This window comes from Rhincodon typus, chromosome 1 (assembly GCF_021869965.1).
Source record: "Rhincodon typus isolate 14 chromosome 1, sRhiTyp1.1, whole genome shotgun sequence".
NCBI lineage: Eukaryota > Metazoa > Chordata > Chondrichthyes > Orectolobiformes > Rhincodontidae > Rhincodon > Rhincodon typus.
In genome coordinates, this window is record NC_063332.1 from 7,960,777 (window position 1) to 7,980,729 (window position 19,953).

Sequence of the window (19,953 nt, forward strand, 5' to 3'; positions counted from 1 at the left end):
TCTCCAAAAAAAATGGAAGGGGGAAGTGAAGAACAAACTTACTCATCTTCATCGTCATCATCTTCATCTTCATCATCAGCATCATCTTCATTTTCAGTTTTATCATTCATCACCTTATCTTTTAATGACTTTTCTAGCTTTGGCTTTTTCTATAAACAGAAAAGACTATCAGAGCCAGCAATAGGACCAAGAATGGGAAAGCCTGTTAATTGGAAAATATCTGGACTCATAGTACTGAAGAGGATGGCCAGTAAAGAGGAAATTAAGATTGTCAGCGGCCTTAGAAATAATTTGTTGTATAATAGATCATACCTGAAGGCAAAAACTGAGCACGCTGGGGCTCTATTCTCTCAAAAAGATTGCAAAGTGATCTGCTGGAATTACGAAGGATTGGACATGATAGACAGAAATAAAACCTTGTAAGGGATTTGAACCCAGAACGTAGTATTGTCACCAAAAAAATCCATTCTAGCTCTCGGGAGAAACTTCTTTACCTAGAGAGAGTGATGAAAAATGCAGATAGAGTGGTTGAAGTGAATGGTACAGATGCATTTAAAAAGAGAAGGTACGTAGGTCCAAAAGGGAGCTAGGAATAGATGGAATACTTAAGTTTAAATGAAGTAATGCGGGAGAAGACAGCAGCCTACAGCATATAGCATCTTTAAGATAATACAATGACCTAAGATGCTGCAGCAGCATTGTAAAGGGAATTTTTACACTAAGTTATAGGTATTAGTGTAAGGGACCAAGAAGTTGATCAAACATCTTAGGGAGGATATATTGACATTGGAGGGAGTACAACATAGATGCTCAAGAATGATACCCAGATTTCAGGGTTTAAAATAGGAGGACAGATTATATGGATTTAGCCTGTTTTCTCTAGAATTTAGAAGGTTTAGGGGTGATCTGATCAAAGTCTTCAAACTATTAACAGGAAAAGGGGGTGGGAGGTAGATAAGGTATTTCCACTGGTTGGAGATTCTAAAACTCCGGAGAGATGTTAGGAAGCACTTCTACATACCAAGGGTAGTAAATGTTTGGAACACTCTTCCATAATAGCAACTGATGCTAGGATTAGTTGTTAGTTTTAAATCTGAGAGATAATGTTTTGTTAAGCAAAGGTATTAAGGAATGTACAGTTAGTCACAGATCAGTACTGATCTCATTGAACAGTGGAACAGGCTCATGAGGCTGAATGGCCTATTACTGATCTGATGCTTCTAAAACAGAAGATTTTAAGAGAAGCCTTATGAAGGAAAGAAGAGGAGGCAGCTAGGTTTGAAGACTGAATTCTGGAGGTCAAGATTTAAGCAGCTGACAGCATGGACAGAAATAATGGATAGATTAAAATTAGGGTACTCAAAAGAACATAAGAATGTAAGAGGAGCTGGAGTAGGCCATTCAGTCAGTCATTCTATCTCACCATTCAACATCATGGCTAATGTACCCCAGGGCATAAATCCTCTAGCACAGTTCTCAACTCCCTGATATTTCCAAAACCACCTACAACCTCTAAATATTTCCAGTGATCTAGTATTCACAACTCTCTGGGGTAGAGAATTCCAGACATTCACTCTGGGAGAAGAAATTTCTTTACATGTCAATTTTAAATCAGTGACCCCTTATCCCATAACTTTGTTCCCTAGTGTGAGGTAACCTAAACAATTGGAGACATCTCAATGTCTACCCTGTCAAACCCCCGCCGAATCTTATATTTTTCTTTTCATTCGTTCATGGGCTGAGGGCATCACTAGCTAGACCAACAGTTATTACCCATCCCTAATTGCCCAGAGGACAGTTAACAGTCGACCACATTGTTGTGGGTCTGGAGTCACATGTAGGCCAGACAAGGCAAGGATGGCAGTTTTCTCCCCCTAAAGGGTATTAGTCATTAGTGAACTAGATGGGTTTTTCATCACAATTGGCAATGGATTCGTGATGATCATTAGACTCTTAATTGCAGATTTTTTTTATTGAATTCAAATTCCACCATCTGACATGCTGTGATTTGAACCCGGGTCCTCAGGCTAGTGAGCCCACAGCGGGACCCGGAGACTGGTGGTAAGGCAGCTGATGAGTCCGGAGTGGGGGTCTAGAAGTGACGTCAAGGAAGTGGCTGGCAGAGGGATGAGCATGGGGGCCTGGTATCGGCAGCTACGTCAGCGAGGGCTAGCAGCAGCTGCAGAGTTGATGTGGTTTCTGCCCGGGATTCCTTTGGGCGGCTTTTGAGACATCTTCTTTCCCGAAATAGACAACGGCCCGATGCAGTTGGCCAGCTTCGGCAGCGGCTTCCAACCCAGTATTCCAGCAGCCTGGTAATCCAGTAGCTGGTAATCCAGTAGCCCCTTGAGACGGTTTTGCAGCAGTACTGTCTACTCCTGAACCCAGGAGCTAGGAATTGAACTAAGATAGACTTTGTCTTAATGTCTTTTCTTATCCAGGCCTTCTATTATTAATATAGGTGCTGTGGTACAGTGACTTAAATACTATTCACTTTTATTTTTGTTAGAAGATACAAGTGACAATAAATGACTAAATGACTAGAACATCACCTGGGTCCCCCGATTAACAATCCAGAGACAATATCATTAGATATTAACCCTCCAATTCTTGATAAATCAACCTCTTCATCCTAGGAATGAAGCTAGTAAATCTCTTTTGAACTGCCTCCGATGCCCTTTTTAAAATACAGTTACCAAAGTGGTATGGAATGTGGAACCTCAATAACACCATGTACAGTTGTACCAAGACTTCACTGGTTTTGAACTCCAACCTCACAGAATTGTAGAAACCCTACAGCGTAGAAGCAGGCCATCTGGCCCATCGAGTTCACACCAACCCTCCGAACAGCATCCCACCCTGAGCCACCCCATCCCCACACTTCCCAAGGCTAGTCCACCCAACCTGCACATACTGGACACTATGGGCAATTTAGCATGGTCAATCCACCTAACCTGCACATGTTCGGTCTGTGGGAGGAATCCAGAGCACCCAGAGGAAACCCACACAGACACGACGAGATTGTGCAAACTCCACACAGACGGTCGCCCGAGGGGAGAATCGAACTTGGGACCCTAGGGATTTGAGGCAGCAGTGCTAACCACTGAGCCGCTGTGCCTTCTAGCAATAAAGGCCAAAATTTCATTTGCCTTCTTAATTACTTGCTTCAGCTGCCCGCTCTTTATTTTGTGTTTCATACACAAGAACACCCAGAGCTCTCTCCACTGCACTTTTTTGGAGTCTCTCTCCATTTAAATAACATTTAACATCATCTTCCAAGTTTTTGACTTCTTATTCAAAATATCCTCATGCCCTCATCAAAACATGCCCTCCCACCTATTTTTGTATCGTCAATAAATTTGGATTCATGATATTCTGCTCTTCTCCTCCAAGTCAATAATGTTAAATAATTGAGGTCCGAGCACTGATCGCCTTAGCACTCCATCAGCAAACTCTTTCCAACCTGAATAAGAGCCATTGATCCGGACTCTGTCTTCTGTGTTTTAAAAAATGCTCGATCCATGCTAATGCAATACCCCAATATTAAGAACTACTACAGAATAGAATAGAATCCCTACAGTGTGGAAACAGACCCTCCAAGCCCAACAAGTCCACACCAAACCTCAGAGCATCCCACCCAGACTCATCCCCCTATAACCCACCTAATCTACACATCCCTATGGGCAATTTAGCTTGGCCAATTCATCTAACCCACACATCTTTGGACTGTGGGAGGAAACCAGAGCACTCGGATGAAACCCACGCAGACACAGGGAGAATGTGCAAACTCCACACAGACAGTCGCCTGAGGCTGGAATCAAACCTGGGTCCCTGGTGCTGTGAGGCAGCAGTGCTAACCACTGAGCCACCATGCCACCCAATAACCTTTTTGTGGCACCTTGTGGAAATCCCAATCCCCTTTATCATCTCTGCTTGCATATCCTCTAAGAATTCTGGCATTTTTGTTTTATATTCATCGATATGACATGGGCATTGCTGGCTGGTGATGGGAAACTGCCTTCTCGACCATTGTAGTCCAATCGATGTTGGCAGACCCAGAATGCTATATCTGCCAAACATTATTTCCCTTTCACAAAACCATGCTGATTCTGTTTGAATGCATTATGCCTTTCTAAATGTCCTATTTTATCATTAAGAATGGGGTCTAGTGCTTTCCCAATGACAGATGGTAGACTAACACTAGTTTAGTTTCTTGCTTTCCGTCTCCTTTCCTTCTTGAGCAGGAGTGTCACATTAGCAGGTTTCCAGTTCTCTGGACCCTCTCAGAATCCAGTAAAATCTCAAATATTTCTACCAATGCCTTCACTATCTCTGCAGCCACTTCCTTTAAAACTCTGGGATGCGTGCCATCATCCTGGGGAGTTAACTGCCTTTAGTCCCATTAGCTTGTCAAATACTTTATCCCTTGTAATAGAAACAAGATTTTTTTTCTCACATTAGTACTTTACTTGTAGTCTTTGAGATGTTTATAGTGTCATCCAGCATGAAGACTAATGCAAAATATCAGTTTAAATTATCTGCTATTTCCTTGTTCTCTTATCAACTCCTCAGTTACATCCTCCACAGATCCCGTACTTACTTCAGTTATTCTCTTCCTTATTTACCTGTAGAAGCTCTTGTTAATTATTTTGTACAGTTCTTGGCAATTAACTTTCATGATCAATTATCTCCATGTTTATTAGCCTTTTAGGAACAATGCCAAGCCTCCCACTTACCACTAATTTTCATGACTTGTATGCCTTAGATTTTGGTTGGAAACACTCCTTGACAGCCCTTGTTAACCACAGATGGTTCATCATTTATATCGAGTCTTTCTTTTAGTCCAGAATAAATTTTTGCTGAGCTTTATTAAATATCTACTACTGCTCATCTAGTGACTTTCCCTTAGCTTATCCCCGAGTTGAATGGCGGAGCAGGCTCGAAGGAAAAATGTTACTCGTATTTCCTGTGTATTTTCTATGTTTGGTGTCAGTCAGTTGCCAGGCAGAGATATAGAGTCGGCAGCAGAAAGATTTCCGAGACAGGAACTAAACCAATTACTTCAGTTTTCTCAATAACCTATTATTTGAAGGAATTTGTTCTTCAGTACTGATGGAGGGTAACGAAAGACAGTGTAGCTTGCTGCTGTTGGCGTACACATGAAAGCTAATGCAATGTTATCAGATAATGTCACCAAAAGATATACGTAGATGAAGAACTGGAAGGAGCCACTGATAGATTTTTTGGGGCGCACAGCGAGCAGAAAGAGAGAAGCTACTGCAGATGATTATCTGACAATTATTAGGGAGATACAACTCAATGACACCTCCAGTTCTGCCCAGCTGGACAACAATAGAGAGCTGTTATAGGATGGTAAAGCCAATCGGCTGAAGGACAGTTCACCTTTTGTCACAATTACACACAATTCTGTTTTTGATTTCATAAGAACAGTTACACCACAACGGCAGGAATGAAAACCTGGCTTGAGGGATCAAAGCATCCAGTTCTGAGAAAGATGGAAAGATTTGGGAGGTGACAAATCAAAGGATTTTGAAGAAAAAGCAAGATTGGAGAAGGGAGTGGCAGTTTGCAATCAGAAAGTGAAGGACTGTATCTCTAAGCAGAAAGACAACGTCTTCAGATTTGAAAAGTGAGGCGACAAAGGAGGAGAGCACATCAGCATCAGTAGCACCAAGAAGGGATGTTACATTGTCAGTGCCTGAGTTGGAAAAGAGGAAAAGAACAGGGGATGATTCTCATGAAGAGCAGATCAGGGAGGGTGTGAGACAAGCAAGGACAGAACTAGATTATGATGAAAGTACAGGATAAATGTGTTCACACGTATGTAGCATAAACACCTACAAAGATTTACAGACAGAAATGGGAAAGGAGTTCAACGGCAGGATCATTGAACAGATGGAAGGTAATCAGCAAAAGAACCAAGATGGGGAGCAGGGGAGATTTACCAGGATGTTGGAGAGTTTTAGTTATGAAGTCAGTTTGAACAGACTGGGGTTGTTTTTCCTTAGCACAGGGGAGATTGAAAGGGGATATAATGGAAAAATATAAAATTACGAGGGCTGTAAGACAGGAAGGAACTTTGATCCTACCACCAAGGGGAAATGACCAGACAGGACAGATTTGAGGGAAGGGACAGAAAGTTTAGAGGAGATATGAGGAAAATCTTTTTCACCTAAAGGATGGTCGGAATCTGGAACTCTGCCTGTAAGTGTGATAGAGGCAGAAACCTTCATGAATTCAAGAAATATTTAGATGTACACTTCTGATGGTAAGGGGTAAGTGCTGGAAAATGGCATTAGAATAGTTAAGTGGGTGTTTTAGGCTTTTTTGGGTGCAGACGTGATGGGCCAAAAGGTCTTTCTCTGTGCTGTAAACCTTTATAACTCTAAGCAGAAGAGAAGAGAAGAATAGATATTGTTTATATATAAACACAGCAAGCTATTATGATCTGGAATGCACTGCCAGGATAAGTGGAAGTTGCTACAAGGAATTGTCAACAGGGAATTGGTCAAATATTTGAAGCAAAATTTATTGAAGGTTTGAAAAGGAGTGAAATTAATCAAAGGACCCTTTCCAAAGCTAACACTGATACAATTTGTCCTATTGCTTCCTCTAGGGCTGCATTATTCTGGAAAATATCATTTTTAACAAGGGGAGATCAATGCCTCTGTTCTCTGAAGAGATTCACCAGGATGTTGCCTTGTATGAAAAGTTTGAGTCATAGGGAAAGGCTGGGACTTTTTTCACTGAATCGTAGGAGGTTGAAAGTTGACCTTCTAGAAGTTTATTAAAGAATGAGAGGTACAGATAAAGTTGACTGTAGTTGTCTTTTCCCTAAGATGGGGAATTTGAAGACTAGGGGGCAATTTTTAAGGTGAGAGGAGAGAGATTTAAAAAAAGACATGAGGCAATTTTTTTTTTTAAAATGCAAGAGGGTGGCTCACATGTGAAATGAACTTCCTGAGAAAGTGGTGGATGCGGGTACAATTACAACATTTAAAAGACATTTGGATGGATAAACGAATAGGAAGGGTTTGGAGGGTTATGGGCCAGGAGCAGGCAGGTGGGATTAGTTTAGTTTGGGATTATGTTCGGCATGGGCTGGTTGGACCGAAGGGTCTGTTTCCGTGCTGTATGACTCATCCCTCACAGGAAATGGCCTCTAAAAACACTACACTACTGTACTAGGGTTCATGTGTGACAAGACTGCACTTATAAACACTTAAAAAGTTCAGATTTTTCACCCATAGGTTTAAGTGATCAATCCATCATTGAACGAGGTTCCACACAAAAGTGAAAGTTTCCTCTGCTCCATACCTTAACAGGGTGCTGTGTACTGGGGGACAATGCAAGTTTGACAGGTTCCTTCTTCACAGGCGGCTTCATCTGGTGATTCTCTTCAGATTCAGACTCTGATTCGGAGTCGGAGTCAGACATACCTGTAAATATTTCAGAAAGTACTTGTTAAGTACTTCGAAAGAGCAATACTAAAATTAATCTAAAGATATCCACACTATATCAAAATCACGTTGCATGGATGGTACAATAAATCAGCTCTGTTGGCCGGATGGATGGTTCGTAGTGCAGAGTGACACCAACAGCGCGGATTCAGTTCGTCCATTGGCCGAGGTCACCATGAATGATTCTCCTTCTTGACTTCCCTGCCCTTGTCTGAGGTGTGGTGATCCTCAGGTCAAACCACCACCAGTTGCCTCTAATGAGAGAGCAGCCCTATGGTCTGATATGACTACTGTGACTTTGACTCTACTTTTTACTTACATGCCAGCTTCAGCCCTAAACAGCCTAAGATACTTCAAATCTACTGTTATATAACAATTGACATAAACACTGAAGGAAGTTAAGGCTAGACAGCAGCAAGGCAATGAGAACAAGGATGAAAACTGTAGAAAGAAAAACAGGCATTGCCTAATTGAAGAATTGCTAACGCCCACACCAATACATATCCATATAGACATACCCATATATCAAAAGATCTATTAACATTATTCAGGAGTTTGGGGTCTTGCCCATTAGTCTAACAAGGAACACTCAAATGAGAAGCCAAGTGAGATCCTACTGCACATTCCGGTTGTCAAATTTCACTTTCATAACAAGCACATGTACTTCACGGTATCTTATTTTGTATGAATGTACAGATCATTTGGAGATACAAAGACATAAACCCAAAGTTTTTTTTGTAAAAATAGCATCTGCACAACAAACCTTTTCATTTTACCTATCAGAGGTTTCCTATCATCCAAAACTTAAGAAACAAAAAAATAAGAACACTGCTTTCCCAAATCTATTTGTAAAACCATAACTAGCCCTTCTCTTTGATCTGGTCACCACAGTGCATTTCCAGGACTCCTGGAGTCCTTATAAACATACTACAGAATCTCAGCACTGCTGTCCTGATCCAGCTTATGTGAAAAGGTAGATCTGTACTTTACCTAACCAAAACTCCAGATTTACCAACTGCCTCAGTCTACTGTCTCTTGTATCATCAAGATGTCTGTTTATATCTGTAAAAAAGTGTTCCTTTTTGAAGGAATCTGTAGGCTAAGATGGAAAGGTTGTTTTGATTGAACTTAATATCTACGCTATCTTGTATCTATTGAGGCCTTGGACAGGAAACTGCCACAATAATTGATTTTCTTCAAAAACGAAAAGGCAGTCAGTATTCATAGCTTGATGTAAGGCGCTTTTTTAAAATTCTTTGAGGGGGCTGTGAGCTTCCTTGGCTGGGCCAGCATTTACTGCCTACCCCTAGTTGCCTTGTTCTTTCCCCTTTTCTCTTCTCATCAAAGGCCTCAAACATCACCTCCAAGCAAAAAGGCAATTTACTTTCATCTTCTCCAATTTATTATACAGTATGTGACGTTCACATCACAATTGCTCCTAGGGAGTACAAACAGCAGACTGAGTGACCACTTTGTAGAACACCTTCCACAAGTTCAATCCCCTAGCAGAAGCAAGCTTCTGGCTGTCATTTTTAATCTCCACCTTGCTCACATGCTGAGACCTCTCCATCTCTGAGCCATCCAGGGCTCCAGCAAACTTGAGGAACAGCACCTTATTTTTCAGCTTGATACTCCCACAGCATTCAGGACTCAGCATAAACTTCTTTAGATAACAGCCTCTGCCATCACCTCGCTTGAAGTGTTGTTTCCTTTTCTAATTTTGCTGCTTCAGTTTTGTCGTTTCGCTCCCTCTTTTACATTGCAGTTAGATGGTGTTCATGTAGCCATTCATTCCTTATTTATGCACCTGTTTCTTTACCATCTCCATTAACACACTGGTTACTGCATATGGAATCTTGCGTTATTCCATCTACCCTGTCCTCCACCCAACACCTGCAAAAAAAAGGTCATCACAACATGTAATGTTATTTTTGTAATTATTTGTTCACAGGATGTAGGTGTCATTGGCTCAAGCCAGCACCTTTTGTCCAAGGTAGGGGTGAGACACCTTCTTGAACTGCTGTGGTTGTATCGTGTCTGTGTGAGGGGAAAGGAGACATTACAGTGCTGTTAAGAAAGGGGCTCCAAAATCTGTTACTCTCTCCACAGGTGCTTCCTGTCTCAGTATTTCCAACATTTTGTTCTTAGTTCAGCCTTCCAGCATCCACAATATTTTGATTTTATGCTTACAGTCCGAATCAGCTTTAGAAGGAATAAGGAAACCACCACACTATTTGTGCAATCATGTTTATTTGCAAGTATTTTTGACATTTTACTAATTCAAGGTCAGTACACTCATTAAATCAGTGCTCAATTAGTGTTTTTAATGCTCCATGCAATTAAAAAAATGACACATCAGAAAGGAACCTATCCATCCTCCACGTAGCTGACTTATCAGTTTCTGGGGTTCTTGTTATTCTTCAACTTTAATGAACACATGCTTGAAGATGGCACAAGACTGACCAAGTTACTCCAAGGCTTTTTCTGCTGCAGTCTGAAGAACAACCCAACTAGCGAGGGCAGTCCTGAACGACAATCAACTCAAATTCAACTCCAAGTCCACCATGAAGCCCCAATGTCCTTTGGCTGTCAACTGCACTCAAACTTAGATGCACCAAAATCCATACTTTTCTGATTCTTGAGATAGATCCCAACGATGGCTCAAAATCCTTTTCCCAAAGCAACTTATCTTCCATGTGTGTCATGTGCCCTTTACATCCTGAAAGATGCTGAACGACATCAACTTTCTCGAATGTGCAAGTCGCACCATCATAACATTTCAAGAGTGTATTCTGAAGTGATTCAGGCTGGTGCATGGCTCCCCAGCAATGGTGCTAGGTATGGCGGATGCACTGGGGTCACCTGTCCTTCAAAATGTGTTTGCATCACATCGAGACCAATCTGTAACCAGAAAATAAAGTCCATAAATTACCCAGGCATTTGTCATTTCACTAATATTCACACAGACTGAAAATTACATAGGCTTCGGTTACAGAGTTTTACAAGCCACCATGGAGTAATACACTCCAATAAATTTTCACAACCACATATACGCAAGTACTTACCAAGATTATTCCCGATACCATCAAGATCTGAGGCAACACTTCTCTCCAGGGTCTCAGTTGTATGAGGTTTTCTTTGTGAACCGAAGTCTTAAAGTGAAGGTTCCTGCTTCTACACCGCCTCCTTGAGCCTAAAGGTTGAATGAGAAGACTTTCACCCTAAAACATCTTGGGCTGTTAATTTGTTCTGGGGTAATAGATCAACATGTTAATTCACTTCTTATAAGAGCCTATGCCTCTGTTTCAAATTAAAACTGCATTCAAGACAAAGAAAATAAATTAAGTTCACACCCTTTAAAAGGGATTAGTGCAAACATAATGACTCAATGTTTAATAAACACACAAGTTTCAAAAATGCTTAACTTATACACCAATTATGCACAGATAAAAGTCAAAATAAGACTTTCAAATACAGTTTAGTCTTATAAGAGCTAGGAGCAGGAGTAAGCAATTCAGCCCCTCGAGACTGCTCTACCATTTAGTACAATCATGACTGATCTCACTTCAGCCTCAACTCCATTTTCCTACTTGCTCCCCATAACCCTTCGACCCATTACAAATGAAAAATCTGTCTATCTCCTCCTTAAATTTATTCAATGTCCCGACATCCACCAAATTCTGGGGTAGTGAATTCCACAGATTCACTCTTTCAAAAGAAGTAATTTCTCCTTGTCTCTGTTTTACATCTGCTACCCCTTATCTCTCATTCCAGATTGCCCCACGAGGAAACGTCCTCTCTACATCTTGTTTGTCAATCCCCTTTAGCATCTTATATACTTCCAGTGAACTCCTCTCATTGTTCTAAACTCTAGAGAGTAGAAAAACATAGCTGCTGGGGGGGGGGGAAATTACCCAGTCTCACTCAGAGGTATTGACCCGAACTCTTCCTAATCTTCAAAGAGGAGATGGTTTGGGAACAGTCAGGATGATTCCACAATGATCAGCACCCTTCATAAGTCCTCAGACACCGAAGCTGTCTACATCCAAATGTAACAAGATCTGGACAACATCCAGCCTTGGGCTGAAAAGTAGCAAGTAATATCCATGCCACACAAATGCCAGACAATGACCATCTCCAAGGGGAGGTGATGGCCTAGTGGCCTAATTGTTAACCTATTAATAGCCTAATGTTCTAGGGGCCCAGGTTCGAATCCCATCACGGCAGGTGGTGGAAATTGAATCCAATTTAAAAAAAATAAATCCGGAATTCAGAATTTACTGATGACCATGAAACCACTCCCAATTGTCAGGAAAAACCCATCTGGTTCACTAATGTCTTTCAGGGAAAGCAAACTACTATCCTCACCTGGTCTGGCCTACATGTGACTCTAGAACCACAGCAAGGTGGATGGCCCTTTTCTGTCCTCTGGGTAAACAGGGACTGGCAATAATGCCGGCCGAGCAGTGGCAACCTCATCCCATGAATTAAAAAAAACCAAGAGAAGTTCTAACAATTGCTCCTTGACATTCCCATTACCATAACTGAATTCCCCATTAAAATCTTGGGAGATACCACTGATCTGAAATTGAACTGGACTAGCCATAGAAATATTGCGGTTACTTATTCGTAACCTTTGTAGATCAGAGGCTATGAATTCTGCTGTCAGTAAGTCACCTCCTGATTCCCCAAAGACTGTCCATCATCTACAAGGCACAAGTTAGGAGTGTGACGGAATAGTACCACATACCTGGACGAGTAAAGCTCCAACACCACTCAAGAAGCTTGAAACGACCCAAGACAAAGCAGCCAACTTGACTGGTACCACATACACTCCTCCACCACCAAAGCTCAGTAGCAACAGGGTGTACTATCTACAAGTTACACTGAATAAATTCTCTAAAGATCTTCAGACAGCACCTTCCAAACCCACAACCATGACAATCTAGAAGGACAAGAGCAGCAGATACATGGGACCATCACCACCTACAAGCTCCAAGCCACTCACTGTCCTGACTTGGAAATATATTGCTGTTCCTTCAGTATTGCTGGGTCAAGATCCTGGAATTCTCTTCCTAAAGGCATTGTAGACCTAGTTATAGCACATTTCAAAAGATGTAAAGACAGCAGGGTTGTTGTGGTGGGTGATTTTAACTTCCCCTATATTGACTGGGACTCACTTTGAGGTAGGGTCTTGGATCAGGCAGAATTTGTAAGGACCATTCCGGAGAGTTTCTTGACACAGTAACGTAAATAGTCCAACCAGGGAAGGGGTTACAGTGAACCTGCTTTTGGGCAATGAGCCCAGCCAGGTGGGTGAAGTTTCAGTGGGGGAGCATTTCAGGAGTAGCGACCATAATAACGTGCGTTTTAAGATATTCATGGCCAGGGATAACAGCAGTCTTTGGGTGAAGGTGGTAAATTGGACAAAGGCAAACTATAACCCCATGTTCTACGAACAGATCAACAGGGCACCCGTGGGGTCACCTATCTCCGGACTAATAGCAGGAGCGGTGACAGAGGCTCGAAAGCATGGCCCTTCCACAAATCCAACTCAAACAAAGGATCCGGTACGTGGACGACACTTTTGTCTTCATCAAACAGACCAAACTAGAGGAGACACACCAACTAATAAACGACACTCGCGCCAGCATCAAATTCACCAGGGAAGAGGAAGAGAACGAACAGCTCCCATTCCTGGACGTCATGGTAGAACGCAGGGCCAACAGGGAATTCCTGATGAAGGTACACAGGAAAGCCACACACACTGACCAAGTACTGAATTTCAATAGTAACCACCCCAACACCCACAAATGAAGTTGCACAAAAACACTACTTAAACAAGCGACAACACACTGCAGCCACCCGGAACTACGCCAAAATGAAGAACAGTACCTCCACCAAGTATTTAAGGACAACAGATATCTGAACAACTGGATCCGACTATGCCTATCACACGAATAACAGGAAGATGCTGCATGCCCTAACACGCTCATCATGCTACCAAACATCAAGAACATATCCAAACTGAACACAAAACTCCTACGACCATTGGGCATCACAGTAGCACACAAACCCACGTCAACCCTACGCCAACTACTAACTCGAACCAAAGACCCCTTACCCCCTATAGACAGAACCAATGTAATATACAAAATTCCATGCAAGGACTGCGACAAACATTACATTGGACAGACAGTAAGAAAACTGGCCACATGAGGACATGAACACCAACTAGCAACAAAAAGACATGACCAATACTCACTCATCTCCATTCACATGGATAAGGAGAACCACCAGTTCGATTGGGACAACACCAGGATCCGAGGACAGACCAAACAGAGACAAACACGAGAATGCCTAGAAGACTGGTTCTCTACCAAGAAGACCATAAAACACATAGAACTAGGCCTTATATATATACACACGCCACTGCGAAGGAAAACCGGAAATGAGGTAATCAAATCCAACGGACCCCAGAGTTTAAATACCAGGCGGGAAAACACAACAGCGCTTCATCAGAGGCTGCACTGACGATGTTACCCAGCAAGGTAACCAAACATCCGTGAGCTAACGAACCAGCTCTGCGAGCGAACCAACCACAGCATCCACAACCCGAGCTACAAATCTACTCAAGAACCTTAGGAACAGACAAGGGTTTTGGAGCCAGGCGGTTCTATCAGTGTGTCATTTCAGTTCATTTACCTAACCTTAACCACAGCCTCTTGTCTGCCCATCCACTGCAGTGGCAGACTTCCAATGACAACTCATAAGAACACAAGAACTAGGAGCAGGAGTAGGCCGTCCGGCCCTTCGAGCCTGCTCCGCCATTCAATAAGATCATGGCTGATTCTTCCGTGGACTCAGATCCACTTACCCGCGTTCTCACCGTATCCCTTAATTCCTTTATTGTTTTAAAAAAAAGTAGATTTTTTTTGAAAACATTTACTGAAGTAGCGTCAACTACTTCACTGGGCAAGGAATTCCATAGATTAACAACCCTCTGGGTGAAGAAGTTCCTTCTCAGTTCAGTCCTAAATCTGCTCCCTCTAATCTTGAGGCTATGCCCTCTTGTCCTAGCTTCACCTGCCAGAGGAAACATCCTCTCTACTTCTATCTTATCTATTCCCTTCATAATTTTATATGTTTCTATAAGATCCCCCCTCAATCTTCTGAATTCCAATGAATATAATCCCAATCTACTCAGTCTCTCCTCATAAGCCAACGCCCTCAACTCCGGAATCAACCTAGTGAACCTCCTTTGCACCCCCTCCAGTGCCAGTACATCCTTTCTCAAGTAAGGAGACCAAAACTGCACACAGTACTCCAGGTGTGGCCTCACCAGCACCTTGTACAGCTGCAACATAACCTCTCTGCTTTTTATTTCAACCCCTTTAGCAATGAAGGACAAAATTCCATTTGCCTTCCTAATTACTTGTTGTACCTGCAGACCTACCTTCTGTGATTCATGCACAAGGACACCCAGGTCCCTCTGCATAGCAGCATGCTGCAACTTTTTACCATTCAAGTAATAATCCTTTTTACTATTACTCCTACCAAAATGTATGACTTCACACTTATTTACATTGTATTCCAAATTGTATTCATCAGTTGAGTCACACACATCAGACATGAAATAACGAATAGAAACATTCCATACCCTGTCAGAGCACAGATCACTTACTCTCTTGCAGCTACAGCAGTGCATGGGCACTGAGTTGTGCAGCCACCTCTGTCCAGGCTGCCTTTATCAGTTGCGATGATCTCTTCTTGCGTAACGAGGGATCACTAAAACATGGCACACTGAGATCTCCAGGAATGGGTGAGGGTGATTAACAGAGGTTAGGTGAAGCTCCTCAGTAGCTAGAGCCCGGATGTTCTCAGCTGAATGCTTGCCCTCCAAGACACTCTACTAAGAAATAAATCGCCAGTCCTTCAGTGTCGCTGGGTCAAAGTCATAAAACTCCCTCGGTGCAAGTCTATCTACAGCAAATGGACTGCAGAAGTTCAAAAAGGCAACTCGCTACCATTTTCTCCAGGCAACTAGAGGTGGGCAATAAATGTCAGCCCAGCCAGCAAAGCCTACTTCCCATGAAAGAATTTGAAACAAAAAGCCCATAAAATTTGGCATTTTACCCACACATGAACAAGTCATTATTCAGGAAAACCAGAACTTTCCCCAGAATTCCCTCTCACTATTGTGTCCCTCTCCACACTTGCATTTCTAAGTAAAATTCTATTCAATGGTTTTAAAGGTAATGCACTGTGCAAACTCACCAACAATGTGCTCTCCGCTGATGTAGATGGGACCAGAACCAGTCTTCAGACGTAAACAGACCGGAGGGGACACCTCAAAACCTCCCAGGACGGTCTAGAATACAAGAGAGATGTTTCGTTGTTTCAAATTAGGTGTTCATTTACTCAATACACTATCAGGACCACATTAAAGATCCCTTTCAGGCTCACCAATTATCCTGCTGGTTAATTTCACACTGACTCAACAGTGACGACATTAACAGTTTTGTTAAGTGCATGCACGTAATTTGTATTCAAGTACTGAAGCATATCACTCTATACATATAATATGAAGTCCATGCTCATCAGAAACTGTCTTAACTTCCTGTGGAGGTTAAAGAGCAGAAGGTTCTTAATTTTCAAAGTACTGTGCCAAGTTACACTGCTGTAGCAATATTAGAAATGTTACAATTAATTTGTGGCTCGTGATGATGGGGATGAATCCAGAGTTATCATAAGTCCATAAGACATAGGAGAAGTAGGTCATTCAGCCCATTGAATCTGACGGATGAATAGCTGATCTGATAGATGAATAGCTGATCTGATAATCCTCAAATCCATTTGCCTGCCTTTTTCCCCATAACCCTGTATTTGCTCACCAACTAAAAATCTATCCCAGTCTTGAATAGTTAATGACTCAGGCATCACATCACACTGCAGTGAAGAAATCTACAGACTGACCACCCTCAAAGAAATTCCACATCTCTATCCTAACTGGGTGACCTGTTACTCAAATTGTGATCTCAGATCTTAGGTCGTTTCCCTTTGCGGCAGGGTCTCTCTCGCTCTCCCTACCCTGTCAAGCGCACTAAGAATTTAATAGGTTTTCATAAGGTTGTGTTGCACTCTCCTAAACTCCAATGGGTACAAGCCTAACCTAACCAACCTCTCCTTATAAAGAAAACATCAGCTTCATCCCCACCTCCTTGACCTATCTGTCTTCTCTCCCACCTTTCTGCTCCACTATCCACCTTCTATCACCACCCCCCCAACTATTTATTTCAGAACCCCCTTCCCCTCCCCCATTTCTGAAGAAGAGTCCAGACTCAAAACGTCAGCTTTCCTAATCCTCTGATGCTGCCTGGCCTGCTGTGTTACTCCTGCTCTACACCTTGTTATCCATACCTGGGACCAACATATTGAACCTTCTCTGGTCCCCTTGCCTAAGGAAAGGTATACTGACACTAGGGGTAGTCCAAACAGTTCACAGTATTCTCAGAAACAAAAACAAACTGCTGGAAAAGCTCAGCATGTCTGTGAAGAGAAATCAGAGTTAATGTTTCGGATTCTTTAGAACAGTATTCTCGGTGTGGACTTACTCATGCCTGGTATAGATTTAGCAAGAATTCCCTATTTTTATACTCCATTCCCTTTGAACAAATCCATGACAGTTTCACTCAAGCCACCTCCCATCTCTTACCCTGTTAACCCTCTATCCCCTTTTCCCTCACATGCTTGTCCAGATTCCCCTTAAATCAAGCACTTCAATCACTTCCTCTACTATTGAGAGTCAGGCATTCTCACCATCCTTTGGGGAAAAATGTTTATTCCAAATTCTCTGCTATATTTGCATGGTGATTATCCAAAAGTAACATCCTGTAATTACCCTCTTCCCCTTAAAAAAAAGAGAAACATCAATCTAGAAGAACCTCATGAATTTTGTCTCAAATGTTCTTCTATGAAGATCTCTATTTGCTGAACTGAAGTTTTCCTTTTGAAACAGAGAAAACAAAGGCCCAACAATGCTTTCCCATTTTATATGTAGCATACATTTCTGGCATCAGTTTTGCGAACCTTCACTGCACCCTCTTCATAGAATCCCTATAGTGTGGAATCAGGCTATTCAGCCCATCGAGTCCACACCAACTCTCTAAAGAGCTCACCATTAAGACCCAACCCCCCACCTTATCCCTGTAATGCTGCATTTCCCATGGCCAATCCACCTAACCTGCGCATCTTTCGACTGTGGCAGGAAACTCACACAGACACAGGGAGAATATGGAAACTCCAAACAGACAGCCAAGGTTGGAATCTTCTCCAATACTTTTAATAATTTTTAATATGGTTACTAGTACTGTTCACAACACTCTGATTTAATTAATGTTTGATGTAGTTTCAGTATAATTTAGTTATTTTCTATCCCTCCAGGTCTAAAGCAGAGTTTATTTTTTTTAAAATAGCCTTGCTAACCTGAGGTGTGATTTTTAGCAACAGGTATACTTGTCGTTGAGTTCCCTTTACTCCTCTATCCCACTTAGAAATGCACCACCTAATTCTTCAGACCAAACATGCACTCTCACTTTTAAAGGAAGCAGCTGCAAAACTATTGGATACTTTGGTCAAAATGTTTCAGAACACAGTGGATTCTGGGGATTAGAAAACCACTGAAGTGGCAACCCCTTTAAAGGAGGGAGTCAGAAAAGCAGGAAACTATAGGCCAGTTAGCCTAACATCCATTGTGGGGAAAATGCTACAATCCATTAAGGAAGAATAGCAGGTCATTTAGAAAAGCTTAATGCAATCCAGAGCCAACATACTTTTGTGAAAGAGAAATTTTGTTTTTCCTTTATTAATTTGTGGGATGAGGGAGTCACTGGCTAAGCAGCATTTATTGCCCACCCCTAATTGCCCAGAGGGCAGTTAAGAGTCAACCACATTGTTGTGGGATGGAGTCACATGGAGGCCAGACCAGGCAAGGATGGCAGTTTCCTTCCCTAAAGCATATTTGTGAACCAGATTTTTTTTTCCGACAATCGACAATGCATTCACTGTCATCATTAGATGCTTAATTCCAGATATTTATTGACTTCAAATTCCACTATGTGCCGTGACGGGATTCAAACCCAGGTCCCCAGAACGTTGTCTAGGTCTCTGGATTAGCAGTGCAGTGATAATAGCACTAGGCCATCACCTCTCCCTCTTTATGTTTGATAAATATGCCAGAGGGGCAGCACGGTGGCTCAGTGGTTAGCACTGCTGCCTCACAGCACCAGGGACCTGGGTTAGATTCCACCGTCTGGCGACTGTCTGTGTGGAGTTTGCACATTCTCCCCGTGTCTGCATGGGTTTCCTCCCACAGTCCAAAGATGTACAGGCTAGGTGGATTGGCCATGTTAAATTGCCCGTAGTATCCAGGGGTGTGCAAGTTAGGTGGATTAGACATGGGAAATGCCGGGTTAAAGGGAACGGGTAAGGAATGGGACTGGGTGGGATGTTCTTCGGAGGAGCAGTATGGACTATGTGGGCTGAATGGCCTGTTTCCACACTGGAGGGATTTTATGATTAATTCTATGATTTATACTTAAAAGACATACAACCAGAGTTGATAAAGGGGGACCAGGAAATGTAGTGTAATTTGATTTTCACTAGGCATTTGATGAAGGACCACATAAAAAGGTACTATAAAAAGATAGGAGTTGAAAGTGTGGGGAATAACGTATTAGCATGGATTGAGGATTGATTAAAATACAGAAGACAGAGATTGGATTAATGGGTCTGTTTCAGTTTGATAAGACCTAAATAGTGGAGGTTCAATCCTTGGGCCTAGATTACTAACCATCTACGTTAATGACTTGGAGGAGGAGGCAGAATGTAATGTGTCCAAATCTGGTGATATGAAAATAGGTGGGAGGGTATGGGTGATGAGGATGTAAGGAATCAACAAGGGGATATTGATAGACTGAGCGAGTGGGCAAAAACTCAGCACATGGAATTTAAATGTAGGAACATGTAAGACCTAACTATTGGTCAAAGCAGCATGAAAATCCAGCAGAGGATCTTGCCTTTTTCAAAAGACATCGCCCAACAATGTACTTGGTACAGTGGAGGATGGTAAGAGGGGCGGGGGAATGGCATTGCTAGTCAGGGTTAGTATAGCAGCTACTGAAAGGCAGTTCAAGAATGGTATGTCTACAGTGTTAGGTTGGGTTGAGGTCAGGAACAAGAAAGGAGTAATCACTTTGTTGGAATGTTTTTTTACAGACCACCTAATAGGTGCAGAGCAGTAGAGGAGCGGATTGGGAGGCAGATACTGGAAAGGTGCAGGAGTCACAGGGTTGTAGTCATGGGTGACTTCAACTATCCAAATATTGATTAGAAACTTTTTAGTTGTAATAATTTAGACGGAACGGATTTTGCCCAGTGTGTTCAGGAAGGATTCCTGACACAGTATGTAGAT

At 42.2% G+C, this 19,953-nt stretch overlaps 1 protein-coding gene across 1 annotated transcript in view; it reads right to left on the minus strand.

Moving 5' to 3' along the window:
* The window catches only part of npm1b (nucleophosmin 1b), a 107,160-nt gene that overhangs the window by 61,976 nt on the left and 25,231 nt on the right, over positions 1-19,953 (minus strand). Inside the window, exons 4-6 of the mRNA XM_048595737.1 lie at positions 15,759-15,852; positions 7,339-7,460; positions 43-149 (exon numbers count right to left, since the gene is read on the minus strand). Of these exons, the coding sequence (XP_048451694.1) occupies positions 43-149; positions 7,339-7,460; positions 15,759-15,852 (323 nt within the window). The remainder of the gene's footprint in view (positions 1-42; positions 150-7,338; positions 7,461-15,758; positions 15,853-19,953) is intronic.